This window comes from Oryza brachyantha, chromosome 1 (assembly GCF_000231095.2).
Source record: "Oryza brachyantha chromosome 1, ObraRS2, whole genome shotgun sequence".
In the NCBI taxonomy this organism is placed as follows: Eukaryota; Viridiplantae; Streptophyta; class Magnoliopsida; order Poales; family Poaceae; genus Oryza; species Oryza brachyantha.
In genome coordinates, this window is record NC_023163.2 from 24,161,381 (window position 1) to 24,179,803 (window position 18,423).

General features: G+C 43.5%; 1 protein-coding gene across 1 annotated transcript; it reads left to right on the plus strand.

Moving 5' to 3' along the window:
• The first annotated feature begins 7,220 nt into the window (after positions 1–7,220).
• LOC102722813 (gibberellin 2-beta-dioxygenase 3) lies at positions 7,221–9,676 on the plus strand. The gene is made up of 3 exons (XM_006644667.3): positions 7,221–7,805; positions 7,905–8,250; positions 8,907–9,676. The coding sequence occupies exons 1-3, from the start codon at positions 7,408–7,410 to the stop codon at positions 9,156–9,158; spliced, it is 996 nt and encodes a 331-aa protein (XP_006644730.2). The 5' UTR covers positions 7,221–7,407; the 3' UTR covers positions 9,159–9,676.
• The last annotated feature ends 8,747 nt before the right edge of the window (positions 9,677–18,423 follow it).

Here is an 18,423-nt window from a genome sequence, read left to right on the forward strand (position 1 = left end):
GGAAGTGCATCCTCGCTTCTTTCTTTTTTCGTAGTAGATAGAGCTAGTGCTGCTAGTATTTTTGCTTGCTTTTCATTCTGTCTGACCGGCCGAGATTGGCATGTTTGTCAAACCCATATATCGCGCTGCTCTCTAGATGATTTGGACGTCCAAACGTATGTTCAGGAGGTCCATGCATGGTGCATGCACCACCTTGGACTTTAATTCCAAAGCTTTTCTTGCTAGCCGTCCATTGCAAACATGCAAGTTCAATTATGTGTTGCGTGCAATTTTCAACGTTTGTTTAGACGCAGTGACCATTCCTGCATGTCATGGCCGGCTAGCTCACTTTCAGTCTTTTAGGTTCCACCGGCTTAAACGTCCTACTCAGTCACCACTCACGACTATTTGGAAATGTAGGAATTTTATACCATTGTCATTTCCATACAAGCCAGTTTAACTTCCTACCCCTTGCTTTCTTAATGTAAGAATTTATAATATTATCTAGATTCATATAAATGCTATGAATATATATATAAATAATATATATGGATTAATAAATAAATCAAGTAGCCAGAGCATTAAATATGAAATGGGGGAGAACTTTTTCCTTAGAACTTCTTCCTACGAAAGCAAGACTAATTAACCACTACAACAGGAATGATTTTTCTGGACGCCGGCCCCTTTTATATTCAGGCGGGCCATAAGCGGCGTCGTCTGGAAAATCGGCAGAATGACGTCGTCGGGCCGTTACCCGCACAAGAAGATGCCTTCACCAAGAAGCCGGCGACCTCCTCCTCCTCGACGCCTCCTCCCCCAAGACGGTGGCAACCACCAAGCTGCCGCCGCTGACCTCCTCCACGACCGCTGCCAGCGTCCACGATGCACCCACCGCCGATCTCCTCCACCAAGAAGCCACCAGCCTCCTCTCCCTCGGCATCGGGTTCCACGATGCTGCCGGCCTCCTCCCCCAAACCGTCAGCTTCCCTCTCCCCAAGCCGCCGACCTCCTCCCCCTCAGCTCCGCGGTCTCCACCAAGCCGCTACTGGCACCGACTGCATCGGCCTATTTGATATGTGTGTAAATTGTGAGGTGTGTTATTTGATATTTGGGCAAATTATGAGATGTGGTATTTAGAAATGTTTATCTTTTGATGTGTGAAATGTTAATTTTTTTTAAATTGTGAGATGATGTATTTGCTATATGCGAAAGTTATGACATGTGAAACTTGGGACTTAGTGTGATATGTGAAACGGCTAGTATGTGCTAGGCTGAACGCATGGGATAGCACATGCTAGCCAAATGGGATAATCCATTATCCCGTGCGGTCGACATAACTGAACCGCACGGGATAATGGATTATCCCGTGCGGTTGGACTACCCGCACGAGAAAATATTGATTTTCATAGACCCCTGAGTGCAGATGGGCGAGACCTCTGTACGGGAAAATGCATTTTGACCCCACGGAAAAATCCAATCTCTAGTAGTGAACTACTCGTTCTTTTTTAATAATTTTTATCGTTTTAGACAATGACATGGTCTTCTAAATCTATCTTTGACCATAAATTTCTATTGATATATATACATATATATATATATAATAAATAAAATTTTGCTTCTATTAACATACATTTTATAACTCATCTATACACGTTGTACGGGTAGTTTCAAACTACACATTTTAAGAAAGTTATTAATAATTAAAATTTTAAAAATTTGACCATACATTTGTCCAAAATGATCAGAATTAAGGAATTAAAGAGAGGACTCCATAACCACATGTCATATTGATCAAGGGTGACAGACACGTGGGGACTTGGCCTCTCTCGTATTGGTCAGACCAATATAACACCGATTACAATAAGCGATATACGCGGGCTCTAAAAATTATCATATCATATTTATGCTTACTTATGTAGAGAATATATGAAAGAAGAGAGAAGAAAAACGGGCTATAGATTTATTGCCCGCTGCAGCACATGCTCTAAGACATTACATGCCTATGAGGTGGTGGATCATATATGAATGATGTAGCATATATTTATGTGTAACTATTATTCCCCCGTTTCACAATGTAAGACTTTATAGTCTTATCTAAATTTATATATATGTTAATGAATCTAGACACACATATATAAATCATATACATTCATCAATTATGAATTTAGGCAAGGTTAAAAAGTCTTATAATATAAAACGGAGGTAGTATATAAGTTGGCTCTACGTTAGCTCTAGTAATATAAAAATATTTTAGAGTTAGTATTTAGCTCTTTTATTAATTAACCTTGCTCTAATCCCGCTAAAATTTTATTGTTGTAGATCAGGAAAGTTCCTTAATTAGAAGATGTCCGTGTCCGGGAAAATAAAAAGGGAAAACATGCGTCCACGCCATACGTATCGGTCGACATCAAGTACGTAGCCTTCCAATAGCCAAGCAAACATTTTTCTTTTTTTCTTCGATTAACGTGGTCGATATTAAAAAGGCAGTCCTTGGCGATTCGATTGGCTGTTATTATATTTTTTTCTTATTTTTCTACAATTAGTAGGATTTTCTAGTCCATGAGAGTAAATGGAGTGGTTTTTTTCTATTACTTTATATATATAATAGATATGTAGTAGTGCCACTCTGCTAACCAGTTGACATATGAGGTATGTCACTTCATTGCCAAAAAAACACCGTAACAAACTTTGATAATGCCATATTTTGAAAGGGAAAGATAAGGTTGAGTGGTGTTTGGTTAGAGACCTTAACCACATTTTGGTAAGGTTGTGTTGGCAATTGCATGTTTAGTTTGTTGTCTTATCAAAATTTGAAAATAGAAAATCCGGCAAGGTTAAAAATGGCAAGTAAGTAATAAACCTTGTGATTGATTTATAATTTGTTATATCAACTCTCTTATTTCCATGAAAATTCCGCTACACTTATTTCCATGAAAATTCCGCTACAAGACATAGTGACTTCACGAAATTAGTTTGGGGATACCGTAAAAATCAAGTTTTTATGGGAAAATACTCCCAGAAACTAGAAATTAGTTGTAGGACATAACCTACTGATGTGGAGACAGAAGAAAATGTTAACGTGAATGGACAAAAATACCCTTGCCTGATTTAGTTTGGAGAGTTGGGGCAACTAAATCAGGCAAGGACATTATTCATGTCAAAATTTTATTTTCTCTCTCCACGTCAGCACAGATACACTTAAGAAAAGGAAGACGGTGTTTTTAAGGCTAGTTTCTAGTTTTTGATAGTGTCTTTCACCAAAACTTAACTTTTGCGATGTTTTGATACTAATATGTCGTGTGTCTATATATATATATATATATATATATATATATATATATATATATATATATATATATATATATATATATATATATATATATATATATAGTCTAGCTACGTTGAGTTGCAACTCAAGGGTTGCTCCGTGAGTCGGGGTCTAAAAACATTTCAAATCATCTCTAAATTTTGATTTATATGGCTCACTAGATTCTTTGTATCCAAATCTTGTAGCACACAAAAAATTTTCATTTTTAAAGATTTTTAAGTATTTTTTGAGATTTTTAAAAGTGATACATAACACATTGATTATTTTATTAATAAAGTACAGTCACTTTTAAAATCTTAAAAAATACTTAAAAATCTCCAAAAATAAAAAAAATTTGCGTGCTACAAGATTTTGATACAAATAATCTAGTGAGCCATATAAATCGAAATTTAAAGATGATTTGATATGTTTTTAGACCCCGACTCACGGAGGCACGTGTAGCTAGACACACTATATATGTATATATATATATATATATATATATATATATACATATATATATTGCGGATCGAAGGTTTCGTGCTTTGAGTCAGATGAACACATGAGATCGCACGGACCCCAAGAACTCCACGTCAGGAGAAGTTAGTGTGATGCAGTATTTTCGTTGGCTTCCGGTCCAACTGTGAACTGATCTATGCCCACCCCTGTGGTCAGATCTAAGCATTCGAAATGGAATATGGTCAACGACAGTTCCCCTGGTCTGTACCACTGGAATCTCGAATGAAGGCGGTTTGGGGATTAGTTTGCATGGAATGTCTGGTTGTACTACATGTGTGCGTCCTGGACATGCATTTTCTGGCAGGTGTGCACTGGACTGGAGGGGTACAATAATGGAGGCAGAGCTTATAATGTAATGTGGCGATGCAATGTGAACGTATCAACTTCAAGGAACATAACGTAGCCAACTTTTACGCAGTACCGGCAGGGATAATTTTTATAATCCAAAAGGCTTAAAGGCTGTCCTGTCCCATAGAGCGTGAGAAAAAGGGCTAGTTGCTGCAGCGGCATTGACTAGGAGCGACTTTTTTGTTTATGAGAAATACGAGATCGAAGTGCCCAACTGGGCCTGCACCCACCGTTGCGTTGGTCGCGGCGGAACAGAAAGGGCTGGATTAATAAAAGGGTTTTGTGTGGCACGGATGTCAGCCGCGCTCGCGCGGCGCCGCTCATGATCCACCTGTGCCTGCTTTTCTATGTGCTGAATCGGCGGGATTACGGAGAAAATCGCTCACGAGCCCCCCCTCTGCGTCTGCTGGCGGCTGCACGGACGTGAACGCCCGACCCCCCCGTGAACTGAAGAATCGATCCATCGTCTCGGTCGTCTATTATTGAGTCCACCTTTCCCTCTGCAAAGTCAGCATTGCCTCCCTGTTCCCGATGCCATTTGCCACCCTAGCCTAGGTGAGCCTCACGGCGACACGGCCCTCAGCAGCTGAAACTGCGAGACGGCGAACACACCAATGGTACGGTCATCTCGGCCTGTCCATATATAATCACCACCGGTTAATTAATTTACTTACTTCGAAAGAAAACTTTACCAACTCCTCCATATCTCGTCCATTGGTTTTACCCCCATCGTTTATCCACTAGGAGAACAGAGCAATGGCTGCAATGCTTATCCACTGGAGTAGGAGAAAAACAGACTTATCTAGCTACTACTGATCGGGGAGGGAAAACCCTCCAAAAAAAAAGACAGACAGGGCAGACGATGCATATGCATGCGTCCTGACCTAACTGACCCGAATGGCAATGTTACGGTGGAGTGTGAACTGCGGACTAAAAAAGCACGTTTTATTTGAGCCGCTACTAAAATTGAAGTGGTCCTGTAGCACAAATCCGCGGCCTGTCAATATATAATCACCACCATGGGTCCATGACCGATCTCGTCTCGGCGGCTTCTACCACGGCGGCATATGCTTGAGACGAGCGTGTGATCTACTACGTGCCACAATTCGCCAATCTATACGTCGGTTTCAATACCAATCTATACGTTTTTCGTGCGAATATACACATCTATACTGCTGCACGCGTTTGGCTGCCGGCGCACAAAACTTGTCGCCATCATTTTCTGCACTCGAACCGCTAAATAGTTTTTTTACAATTCTTTAAAAAAGTTAATTTAAAAATTGTATTAATTTATTTTCACAATTTTAATTAATACTTAATCGATCTTGCTCTAATCCCAGTTCCGTTTTACTTGTCGAGAAAACCATTCCCCAACACAGACAAACAAAGCCGGGAAGGTCTGGATATTGATTAGGTGCCCTGTAAACTATAATCTGAGTTTGTGTTAAATAAGACATTCAGTTGGAAAATACTACAGATCTTTTTAGTTTCTGATTTTTCAATAATTAATAGTTTTAAAAATTGGAATTAAGAAGCAGGAAGTTGTAACTCTTTTTTGAGTCAAGCTGTTGTACTTCAGAAAAAAAAACATGCACAACTGGCTTGTTTATAACATCTATAAAAATAGCTCGTATACACATAGGTGGACGATTAATAGGCAATTTAGCTATTGATAAATAAATTGAAATTTCAGATCCATCGATCGATTACCCTAACCATTGGATTGTTCATGACTGTTGGATCACAAACGAATGGTCAAGGCATCATCTTCAACACCTCGGACTAGAGCATGGAGGAGGAAAGGAGAGAGAAAGACGACAACAACAACTGATTGTCAATAATAATGACAATGAGGACTATGATGGCATAGTGAAATCTAGCATAAAACATATAGATTACTATTTTAGGGTTGAAGGTGGTGGGATGGGGAAGGAGGACAATGAGGAAGGCTTTAGAGGGATGACTGTAGCAGTAGAGACGAGCGGATGGCTAGGTGACGGTGATGGCACCAGAGCTACAGGGATGGAGGACAAATATGGGCCGGCATTTGATACGAGGACATCAGACCTAGATAGTTAGGAGACATGGTGGTGGAGGTGTCTTGATGGTGTGAGCCGCTGGAGATGGGGAAGAATGACGAGGCGGGGAATGCCGCTTGGATCGGTGACGAGGAGATTGAATGGAGAGGGAGGAGGTTGGGATGAAAGGGAGGCTCATCGTCGCTTATGGTGTCTTCCGGTACTAGTGAGTAAAGGACGGTTCGCTGGGGCAAAGCTTAATCTATGGCTGTGAGTGAGCGACGAGCCGGCTAGTGTTATAGGGCTATGTTCAAAGGTGAAGGTCACGAAAGCTAATTAGCCGCACGGAAAACGATAAACATAATTAGTATATAATTAATTAAGTATTATTTATTAAAATTTTGAAAAATAAAGTTATTTGATTGTTTAAAATAATTTCTATATAAAATTTTTTTGCGCGAAATACATTATTTAGTAGTTTGAAAAACATGCTAACAGAAAAATTAGGTAATGGGTTAGTTTTTGTTTCCAGTCGCTTCATTAAAAGGGGACCCATAAATAGGGTATCACCAGCCCAACCATCTATCCAGGCGTGTTCAAGTACACTCTCTGTCTAATGGGTTTCTTTCTCGTGAGAAAGATGTGCGTGCCTAGCTAGCATATGCGGTCACCTTATGCACCTATGCAGCTAGCCATGGGCCGGCCGTCCACCGGTGGACCGCATTCGGACACGTCGCGGCCCCGCCACGACGGCCCTTGGCTCCATTGCCACCACAGATAAAGAAGCGCGAGCATGCGCCCCAGGCGAGCCGTCAGAGCAGGACGCGCGCGCGCGACGCGATCGACGCCGTGAGAAACCCGAGCCGAGAGCATCACCAAACCGAACCACTGTTTCCGCCTCCTCCGCCCCTGTAAATTCGCCTCTCCGCGACTCTGCTAATGGGACTCCGCGCGCGCAGCGGGTGCCCCCACCCTACCTGCAGGTGCCCTCCCCGCTCTATATATACGCCCCCACGAGCTCTCCTCCTCCTCCCCCACATGCACTTGCAGTGGTACAACCCACAGCGCAACGCACCACCCTCCCTCTCCCTCCCCTGCTTCGCTCGCTCTCCTCTCCTTGCCCTGTTTCTTGGAGAAGCGAGCTGCTGAGCGCCTCTGCTCAGGCCAGCCCTCCCTCACACGCACCCTGTTTTTTCCGTAGCAACGAACGCTGGTTAGCTAGCTAGCTGCGCGGCCATGGTGGTTCTCGCTGGCCCGCCCGCGGTCGATCACCACATCCCGCTGCTGAGGTCGCCGGACCCCAGCGACGTCTTATCCGGCGTGCCGGTCGTTGACCTCGGCAGCCCCGGCGCGGCGAGGGCCGTGGTGGACGCTTGCGAGCGGTACGGGTTCTTCAAGGTCGTCAACCACGGTGTGGCCACGGACACGATGGACAAGGCTGAGTCGGAGGCCGTCAGGTTCTTCTCCCAGCCGCAGGCCGACAAGGACCGGTCCGGCCCGGCGTACCCGTTCGGGTACGGCAGCAAGCGGATCGGGTTCAATGGCGACATGGGGTGGCTCGAGTACCTCCTCCTCGCCGTCGACAACGCGTCGCTCGCCGACGCCTGCACCGTCCCCTCATGCGCGGTCTTCAGGTGAGCCCTCAAAACCGACGGCGATATCGATCAGCTCGCCGCGCCGCGCCGCGCGTCCCGCTTTTTTTCCGGGCGTTTGACGTTGTGCGCATCATTCAGGACCGCTCTGAACGACTACATCTCGGCGGTGCAGAAGCTGGCGGTGCGGGTGATGGAGGCGATGGCGGAAGGGCTGGGCATTGCGCCGGCCGACGCGCTGAGCTCGCTGGTGACGGCGGAAGGGAGCGACCAGGTGTTCCGCGTGAACCACTACCCACCGTGCCGCGCGTTGCAGGGGCTCGGCTGCAGCGTCACCGGCTTCGGCGAGCACACCGACCCGCAACTCGTCTCCGTGCTCCGCTCCAACGGCACGTCCGGCCTGCAGGTCGCGCTCCGCGACGGACAGTGGGTGTCCGTGCCCTCGGACCGCGACGCCTTCTTCGTCAACGTCGGCGACTCGTTGCAGGTACAGTCCGACCCTTGGCACTGACACGTGACAGCAATTCCATCGACGCGCTACCTCTTTCTCTAATACAGTATAAATCGCATTAAACTAGAAGGTGTAGTTATTAATTTACTAAATAAAATGACGTGGATACGACTGAAATGGCTGCGCCTAGTGAGCGGGTCAACCGGGACATCGTTTCAGTTCACATCGGTATTAAAAAGAATCATCAGCTCGCCATCTCATCATCGATCTGGAGTTCTAGACGAATATACTAACACAATTAAGACGAGACATGCGAGAAAAAGGCAAGGGGTTCTCTTGCATGATTATATATTGCGATGGCCACACAGCAGGTTTCGTAGATAACTACGACTCTCGAGACCCAATAACTGCCGCCACTAATAAGCAGATTCGGCACATGAACATAGCGTATGATTGTTGAGTGTGTTAGGCATGAACCCTTCTCGTGATGCCTGCATGCCATCATCTAATTGCATCATCACGCACACACTCTTACTAACAACTGCGTGCACTTACCAGATACAGATGGATGATATATATTTTTTTTATCTGTTACCATGGCACAGGATCCACAGATCCGTTCGATTATTTTTGCATGGTGACTATTACACATGCTAATAGATATACATGTGAATTTTTTTGGTCCTGTACAGGTTCTGACCAATGGGAGGTTCAGGAGCGTGAAGCACAGGGTGGTGGCCAACAGTCTAAAGTCTAGGGTTTCCTTCATCTACTTTGCAGGGCCACCGTTAGCACAGAGGATTGCACCATTGCCGCAGCTGCTGGGGGAGGGAGAGCAGAGCCTGTACAAGGAGTTCACATGGGGTGAGTACAAGAAGGCTGCCTACAAATCAAGGCTTGGAGACAACAGGCTGGCCCAATTTGAGAAGAAGCAGCTAGCTTAATTAGATGCCTGTCAAACAGAACTGGCCGGTCAAGCAACAACAACTTAACACAGCTAGCTAGCATAGCTATGTCACGCACACGGTACACCATGACCACGAGGAGACGAAGCTACTTGAGAGAGAGCAAAATGAAAAGGAAAAAAAAAAAACAGGAAGAAGATAACTTCAAGATGCATATGTACAGCCGGGTGGATGGATAGCTAGATTTTTTTTCTCATGTGGTTTTGGCGCGCGCAGGGTTGCCACTGCTTGCTAATATATCACCTTGTGTGGCGAGGTGGGCTCCTTTCCTATTTCGGAATGCTGTTCGATGGATGGACAGACTCCAATAGTTAATGTTAACCAAATATAGCACATCCAAGGGGCTCTCTTTTCTTCCTTTGGTTTTTTTTTTCTTGCCTTTGGTTTTCCTTGTCTTGCTTTATGAGCATTGTGTGCGCGTGTAATTTGATATACGTAACGTACGTAGCTGGAGTATGTATGTACGTGGCTTGTGTTAACATGCATATGTTTTAGCCTCTCTCTCTCTCTCTCTCTCTGTCTCTTCATGCAACTGACATATGCAAGGTCCAAATGCATTCATGGAGAGATACCTCTGTTGTTGTATAATGGCGCCTTTAAGAATTTAAGGGCATCATTTTATTGAATTTTGTTTTTTATCCTGCTTGGCGCAAGTGCATCAGTTAATTTATATGTGATTTCCTGTTGGAGCTCTTGATCTTCTATAACTATCATGCAACTAAACAGAGCTCTTGATCTTCACCTCCACAACAGCCCAAGTTTTATTGTTTGTACCCAATGGAGTTGAAACAGACAGAATTTTTTATACTCCTTAAGAAGTATATAGAGGTATTATTTAAAAAAATAAGTTTTGCGCTATAACATATAGTAACTCTAGTTATTTTTTGGGACGGTCAAAAAAGTGTGAAACTAGAACCTTTGTGTCCTCCTCCCTTTAGTCTCGAACTATGAAAATCACATTAGCACCCACGGTGTGGAGTAAAGAATTTGACCTTTCAGCTCACATTTTGGGTAGTTAGAGCATCCCAACGGCTCTGGTATCTCATCATCTATCCTAAAAATAGAGGATGAAGTATGAAAATAGAACTCCAAAAGAATATCTATCACATCCTTCCTTTATTTTTAGATGTCATCTATATCAGGAGAGGGAAACACCATATTTAGATGTTTTCTCCATCTTCTAAAGAGATATGGAGGATGTTATATATCAATGATTTGCTGGAGTACAAAGAGATATAAAGGATAAAACTATCTTACATGATCATCTAAATGAAGATATGGATGATCAAATTTAGATAAGCTATCGGTGATGAAGCTGTGTTGCAAAAATGTTATAAAAATGCACCCAGATCCTTCCACAGGTATAAACGCAATAGAGATGATGGTGTGCACGTCACAATAATGCTAACACTAGGTAATGTTCTATCAAGATGTAAAATTTCATTTCATGTAGTTTCATATTTCCCAATGGTTGTATGACACTCCTTAAGCATTGCTTGGTGGATGGAACGGTGGTAGATAGTAGTATCAACTTAAGAGGACCAACCAAAAAAAATCCAGCAATTGGATCGAAATATGTTAGAGATCTAAGGTTCTATTCCCATGGCAAGTTTGAAGTATGGCTCACTAGTCCTATTCAAAACAACAGAGATTCTTGTTGTCCTCAAGTTTGGTTCGTGCTTAGTATAGTCGAAAAGACTATTTGCCACAAGAAGATTTTGTCTACATGAGGTTCCTAATGATTTATGATTTTTATGCTACATGTGAATTTGTCTTAAGGTAGAGATTGTTAGAGATATGATCTGAACTATTATCTATAATATATTTGGATTATATTATTAGATTCGTAACATGACTCCTAGTCATTTTCCTTAAGGACTCGTAGAGTCTCCTAATAAGACTTATAGTCTTTTTCTATTAGAGCTATTATATTTCCCCTTATATACATATCTCTTGCATGCTGTACGGAAAGGGTGTGACAGCCCGTTGTATTGTCCTACGTTATAATCATTATCTCGGAGTAGTTATTGTCAGTTGTCTCCGTGAATTTTTTAAAGGTTTTTACGTTAAATTTATGTCTCCGCTGTCTTTGATTTGATCTACTATTCCTAATAGAATAATATACTGAATTAAAACGCTATGTATTTTTTCTACCACATGCGTGATTGATGACATGTATTGTCTCTAGTTGACTAGACAACAATTAGTAGTGGCTGGTGGTATTTACCTCTTGTTTGACCGCAATATAAGAAAATGAATCGAAAGCATTATAATCTATGTTAAATACTATCAATAAAATATTAAATAATTTAATGCTCTGAAAAGTAACAATATACAAGTGAAAGCACCTAAGAAACATGTTCTCTAATACTAATAGATACCATTGTCATGTTACTCCCTCCATATTTTTTTATATGACGCCGTTGACTTTTAGATCTACGTTTGACCATTCGCCTTATTCAAAAAAATTATATAATTATTAATTATTTTGTTATAATATGATTTATTATTATAGGAACTTTAAGTATGCATTATAATTTTACATATTTAGATATAAATTTTGAATAAGACGAATAGTCAAACGTAATACTAAAACTCAACGGCGTAGTACATAAAAATATGGAGGGAGTATTTCAGATTCCTTGTAGTCTTAGTAATAAAAAGAATATTGTCGTCGCGTAATTATCTGTGTTACGGATTACTTATCTACGAGCATAAGTTCACTACGTCTATAATAACACCTAAATACACTAGCAACTATAGTAGCTAACAAAATAGCAAATATGGTACCGTCTTTCTTTCTGCCGGACCAAAGAAACCCCCCTTAATTTCCATTTTCTCCTTATGGCGAAATTGTCATGTCTTTCATTGATGAAGCCACCGCCATACTATAGTCATTCTTCGGGGGAGCTTCTCTCAGCTGCAGCTTTTCTCAGAAGCTGCTTCTGCCAGAAGGTGCCCCAAACGGTCCACAGCTTCTGAGAATCCGTAGTTACAGATTTTGGAAAATGAACTAAGAATCCAGAATCTTGAGAAGCTGGGTTTAGTAGTTTTTCCAGATTCTTAGAAGCTGGCTACCAAGCAGCTGGTTCTCAGAATTTAAGCTCCCAAACAGGCCCTAAGATACAAAGTGCCTAAGTAACAAAGGGCCTAAGATACAAAGGGCCTGTTTGGGGGTTAAAGCTCCCCAAACAGGCCCTAAGATACAAAGGGCCTAAGATACAAAGGGCCTGTTTGGGGGAGCTTTAGATTCTGAGAAGCTTCTGCTTGGTACCAGCTTCTGAGAATCTAGAAAAGCTCCTAAACCCCGCTTCTCCAGATTCTGGATTCTTAGTTCATTTTTCAGAATCTGTAACTATAGATTCTCAGAAGCTGTGGACTTTGGGGTAGCTTCTGGTAGAAGCAGCTTCTGGAAAAAGCTGCAGCTGGGAAAAGCTCCCCAAACAGACCCTTAATATGGCCTACAAGCTTTACCTTGTGATCCTTCTTATACTTAAGGTGGCGTAGTTCAGATGATTGTGATTAAGAGGCTTAGTTTAAAGAATTGCCATTGACATTATGAGAAGTGACGAGTAAGAATACAGAAAAATTGGGTTTTCTAGTTATGTCTTCTAATTTATTTTTTATTCATCTATTACATATTCTCGAAATTAAATGTTATTTAGCTGAAGATATGTGACAACTACAGACTACCACCTCTATCCCGAAATAAGTTTATTTTTCAGTTTTTAGGTACTCTTCATCCTTTTTGATTTTTTTTGTGATTAATATTTTTATTGTTACTATATGATAAAATATGAATAGTAGTTTATGTATGACTAATTTTTTAATGTTTTTTATAATTTTTTAAATAAAATAAATGGTTGAAATTTAGACACAGAAATAAAAAAGTAAAATTATTATGCGACAGATGTAGTATACGAGAATATGTAGCTAGCTCTAAAAAAAAGACATAACAATGTTTATTGGATTGCCCTCCCTCTTCTAACCTTGATTTTGCAGATGAAGATCGATCTCTGTTTCAGAGCTGCCTATAGGAGCAGAAACTAGGGCCATTGAAGATGACAGTACTACCAGCACGAGCAAAGCTAGGCATCCAGGGCTCCACCGCTCCAGGCTGCCATTCGCGTACGTAGTAAAGGCGGCGCCAGCGACTTACCGACCCGGAATCCTCCGCGGACCACGGGGAATAGAAGAAGAGTACTTTTACTGTCGATCAAATGTTTAATTTTTTATTTTTATGTTAAACACACACAATACATGTGGGGTTAGGTATAAGATTTTTGACTTAAATATATATTTAAATTATCGTCTAATAGAAATGACCGAATTTGATGGATGAAATTAAAATTTTCAAACCGTTCAATCCATTGGCGGACCCAAAGAAGGTAGAGAGAGGGAGAAAAGCTGTGTCAAACCGGCGGACTGCGTTGGGCAGCGACGCCGAATTGAACCGGTCTCTCGCGTGGCTGGCCGACTGCGCGAGGCCGCGCGAGCCGCGAGGGGCCCTTCTTCCCCCTCCCTCCCGCCTCAGCCCTCAGCGCAGCGCAACGAATGCAGGCTGCGGTGGTGGACACTGCGGCAGGAGGACCGCTGGCATGCGTGCCGCCTAGATGCCGATACTGCTGCTGCTACCGCTAGCCAGCTACGCCTACTTTGCTGTGTGTGTGTGTGTTTTTTCCGTCAAATATGCTCCGAGGACGCCCGGAGAGCAGCAGGTCAGCCGGCCATGGACCAACCCGCGCGCCGTAGGTAGTATACCGTACCGTATTTGCAAGGCACGCATCGTCGTCGTGGTGGCAGCACGGTACGGTACGGCCGGGCCTGCATGCACGAGGTCGATCGAGCATTAGCCAAGCATCATGTCGATCGGTAGAGAGGAGAGGGCATTTGATGCATTCGTGTACGGGACGACAGCGCCTCTGCCCATTGCCGTACCGTTTGCTAGCTGTTTCTCTGAACGGATGAATGCTGTTGACGTTTCTCTTGGGCGGCCCGGCCGGGGAGCTGATCGACCGACCTGCATGTTTTCCGTTCCCTCTCGCGTGGAGTTCTGGATTTGGCGGGGCCACCGGCCGGGGACCAGTTGCGCCTGCGCTACGTACCGGTGGCTGATCGGTTAATTGGGGACTTGGGGCCGGAGCCAGTGGCACGCTGGCCTGCGGTCTTCTTCTTATATCGATGAGTCCCCTGTTCGAAACTCCTTTCCAGCAAAGAGGGTGGGCAGCATTTTTGGATATATAATCTTCGCACGGCCGCTAGTATCTGGCGTCGATCTCTAGCTATAGCAAACGTACCGTGTGACCTTTGTAACATTAAGTCATTAACAGCCTCTGAACGTATCGCACTGATCAGTGGCATCATCTGTCGATCGATATTATTGTGAACCTTCGCCTGTCGCGTTGAGGGGCGAACGATCGAGATCGTGCTGTACTGTTGATAATCTCACCAGCTAGGTAATCTAACGGCTGGAAGCCCCTGGAAGTGTTTGTGGGATTAGTACTGCGTGCCTAGCTAGCATTACTCTAGATAAGCTGGCCCTATGCCCAACAGGCACATGCATGCACGATGTTAGGGCATGGTTAGGAGGAATTAAATCATGCATCAGAGGCTCAGAGCGACGTACGTCCAGCATATATCATATCGAGTGCCCAGGCTTTACGAATTCTGTAGCCTCTGGAGTCTGTGGACCCTATATACTGTAGCTAGCTAACCTATCAAAGTACTGTATAGTAGCAACGGATCAAAATGCGATTTGTAAACAAGAGCTGATTCGCTAGCTTGCTCTGGTAGGCGACGGCGCGGCGCCACCGGTTTTAATCCCACGCACGTCGATCGTTCTAGTTTGAGTGTTTGACCACATATATACACACACAGCCGTGTTTGTCAGTTTGTGTGTCTACGCGCGTATTAATTCTTATATTCACGTCGAGACACCAGCTAGTAGCCAAGCCAAGCCATGATTGTACTGTCATTGTGTGTCTACGTCGAAGAGTCATGCAGCAGCAGTGCCCGTACCTGGCCGAGAGAGCATGCACGTACACACGTCGGATATCCACACATAATCACATATATCCAACGTAAGCGCGTGTCTGACCGATATGTAGCCGATACGCGTCAATCGATTAATTGGCCTGCTCGTGTACAGACGGTTTAAGCAGTTGGCATTCACTTGGCCAGTTAACAACGCAGCGATCGATTGACGGCGATTCTCGCCGGCCGGCCGGAGAACGGCCACACCGGTGGGCGCGCGCTGCCTAGCTATCTCGTTGCGTTGGACAGTACTACCTCAGTCCCACAATAACGTCATTTTTATTTTTTCGTGACCAACGTTTGACCATTTGTCTTATTTAAAATTTTTTTAAAAAACTTAAAAAAATTAGTCATGCATAAACTAATATTTATATTTTATCACCGGGTAACAATAAAAATATTAATTACTAAAAAATTTTAAATAAAACGAAAAGTCAAAACATTACATCTGAAAACTGAAAAACAACTTTATTTCAGGACGGAGACAGTAGTACCGCGGTTGATGGCTTGATACCACCTGCAGGCAGCAGGCTGCGTTAATTTCGGAGGGCACATTGCACGTACGCGTGTACGGTGGATAACGCAGGTGCATGCATGCGACGCGAACTCGTGCAGAGCAGCAGCAGCAGCAGCATGTCAGGCGGGGCACTGGGCCCGTGCGACGCCAGAACAGGTTGGCTACTTGGGCCCTGCATGCTGAGTGCCCAGGCTTTGGGCCTGTCAACGTATGCAAGGGCCGGTCCAGCGTTAACGTTGCACCAGAAATCGAGCTGCTGGTGCTGGATCCAGCCAGCAAAGCAGAGTGACCGGACCAGCTTTTCTCGATGATTGTGTTTATGATGAACCTGGCGAACTGGCAAAGCCAGAGAGATCTTGTTCTTTCCCCCTGGACGGGATCAAAGCTGGAACGGAAAGTGGGAACAGAACGGCTCCCCTTCGCCATCATTCCCGTCCTGCCTGCGTTAAGGTTCATGCACCAGTGATCACCGGTCACAGCCGCTAATCACCGACGCAATCTGCAGTGCGGTTTGGGCGGCTTGTGTTGTTTGCCTTGTCAGCTGGGGTCCTGTTGCATAGGTGCACTGCATTGTGGAAGCGCCTTTCTATCTACTACCACCCCCCAATAATTCTCGAGAACGAACTCATCAGAAATGAGTAGTACCTTTTGTTTCACCAGATACATTCTCTGAACATCTAAATAAAATGACACATTCTCGCAAGAGGACCGCCTCGCCAAACGCTGGCGCGCGATGTGGCAACTTGCTGGGGACAGCGAGCAGCGTCGCGACCAGTTAATCTAGATCTGGGGGGCAAGCAGAGAATATTTTGTTTTAATTATTATGAAGGACCCCATAAAAACCTCACTGAAAACTGACAGGACAGCTTAGCTGATGAACGTGCACCATAAAATATGTATAATTATCAACGAGATCCCGGTCAGGTCCAAGAGAGTCACATGCGAATCAGAAAAAAAAGAAAATTCAGATTTCAGAATGCATGTGATGGTAGAACCACAGTGGCAATCTGGCATACTGGCATTAGCTGATTATCTCGGTGACGAACGCGTCATGGTTTGGCGCCGGCGCTCTCTGCCTGCGGCGGCAACTCGGCGGGTGGTCGGGGTCGGCGGCCGCGCGGCGTTCCGAGATAGCAGTTGGTTCGTGCGTTCAATGACATCCAAGCATGAAGCATCTGATTAGTGCGACCGGGAATTTTGTCTTATTGGCTAACAGGCCCAATCAGATGAGCCCATGTTTTAGAGCTGCCGTATGGGCTCGAAGTAAGAAGGCCGTGAGGAAGAGGCCGGCGCTGGATCGTCTCATAACTTATCGGTCGAATTTTATTTGTGTCCCTTAATCACAGAACTGGATATAGCATATCATTCGTTTTCTAATACCAGTGAAAATCGAGTTTTAGGACAATATCGACAGTAGGGAGCTCGGGTTCGTGTCGTAATCTAATCTTTTAGCTTACGCTTATAAGAGAAAATTTGAATTTTCAAACTTCTCTTTTAATTTGATTTTAGAGTTTTTTTATCGTATTTTATTTTTCATCTTTAGCTTTTAGATCACGAAGACCACATATAAATTTTTGTTAGCTAATTATTTTTTGTTTGTAAATATGTCGTTTGTCTTCATTTCCGCAAAAGCCAAAAAATCATCCAATGTATTCTATAGTGACACGAGTACGTGATTTAGACTAAGGTGACCCTCCCACTAAAGGGATGGGGGAGAGGGAGGGGTAGAGGAGGGAGGAGGAAGGGGTGAATGGAGGAAGTGGGTCCCACTATATTTTTATCAAGTTGGGTTACTCACATATGAGTCAGTCCTATGTATATGTTATTAGGTGACACACAAGTCAAAAGCACTTTTAATATTTTATGGATTCAATTTGCACTAGTATTAGAAGATGAGAGATGTCTTATGTCCAATTTTATAGTTGATGCGATGCAAATGAAATTTGACCGATTGAGTGATGTAAAGTGAACCTTTTTATTTAAGGTTCTCAAGTTGTATATCTTATTTGTCTCTTCGTCCAAGTGTGCGCGCGCACATATATATTTTCACACACACATATATATTTTCCTTGTGCTTGAGATCAAACGACCAGGTAGATTACCATGGTCTAGGAGTAATTACTTTATGAGATTACTTAGGTTCTTGTTCACTACTTCTTTTAATGGAATCGCGAAAAGCCCAAAACCATCAACTTAACATTGCAATTTTCGTGGGAAGTAGCACATCTTACGGTGATTAGTACTCATTAACAACAAAATATATCAATTATCCCTAATAAATACTAATTTCAAAATGTAACTAATAGTTAATGATAAAATATGCTAATGATAACATTGAATAATCATTAATAATTACTGTTAGTGAAGATGAATAAACTTATCTGGCCAATTTTATCTAGAGACACTCGTCTAGCATCTTTACATCTTTACAGAATATTTCCATACAGGTCGCTTAATCGTGTCTTGCTCACGATCCAACCGCATGAAAAAAAAAATCCAGACATCCACTTGCCCATTAAATCCAGCCCAATACTTAGAGTATATAAGCAAATCAACAAACAAAACCCTAGCTTGCTGAGTTGCCCATCGTTCTCATCTCTCTCTAGTCTCCACTTTGTAGCCACCGCTGCCGGCTCTGTGACGCCGCCGCCGCCGGTCCCGTCACGCCACCATCGCCGGCCCCGTGTAGCCACC

Excerpts from the sequence above, each read along its gene's own strand:
- LOC102722813 (XM_006644667.3), top strand. The coding sequence starts at position 7,408 with ATGGTGGTTCTCGCTGGCCCGCCCGCGGTCGATCACCACATCCCGCTG. Across the intron at positions 7,806-7,904 it reads CCCTCATGCGCGGTCTTCAG|GACCGCTCTGAACGACTACA; the intron begins GTGAGCCCTCAA and ends CGCATCATTCAG. Across the intron at positions 8,251-8,906 it reads ACGTCGGCGACTCGTTGCAG|GTTCTGACCAATGGGAGGTT; the intron begins GTACAGTCCGAC and ends GGTCCTGTACAG.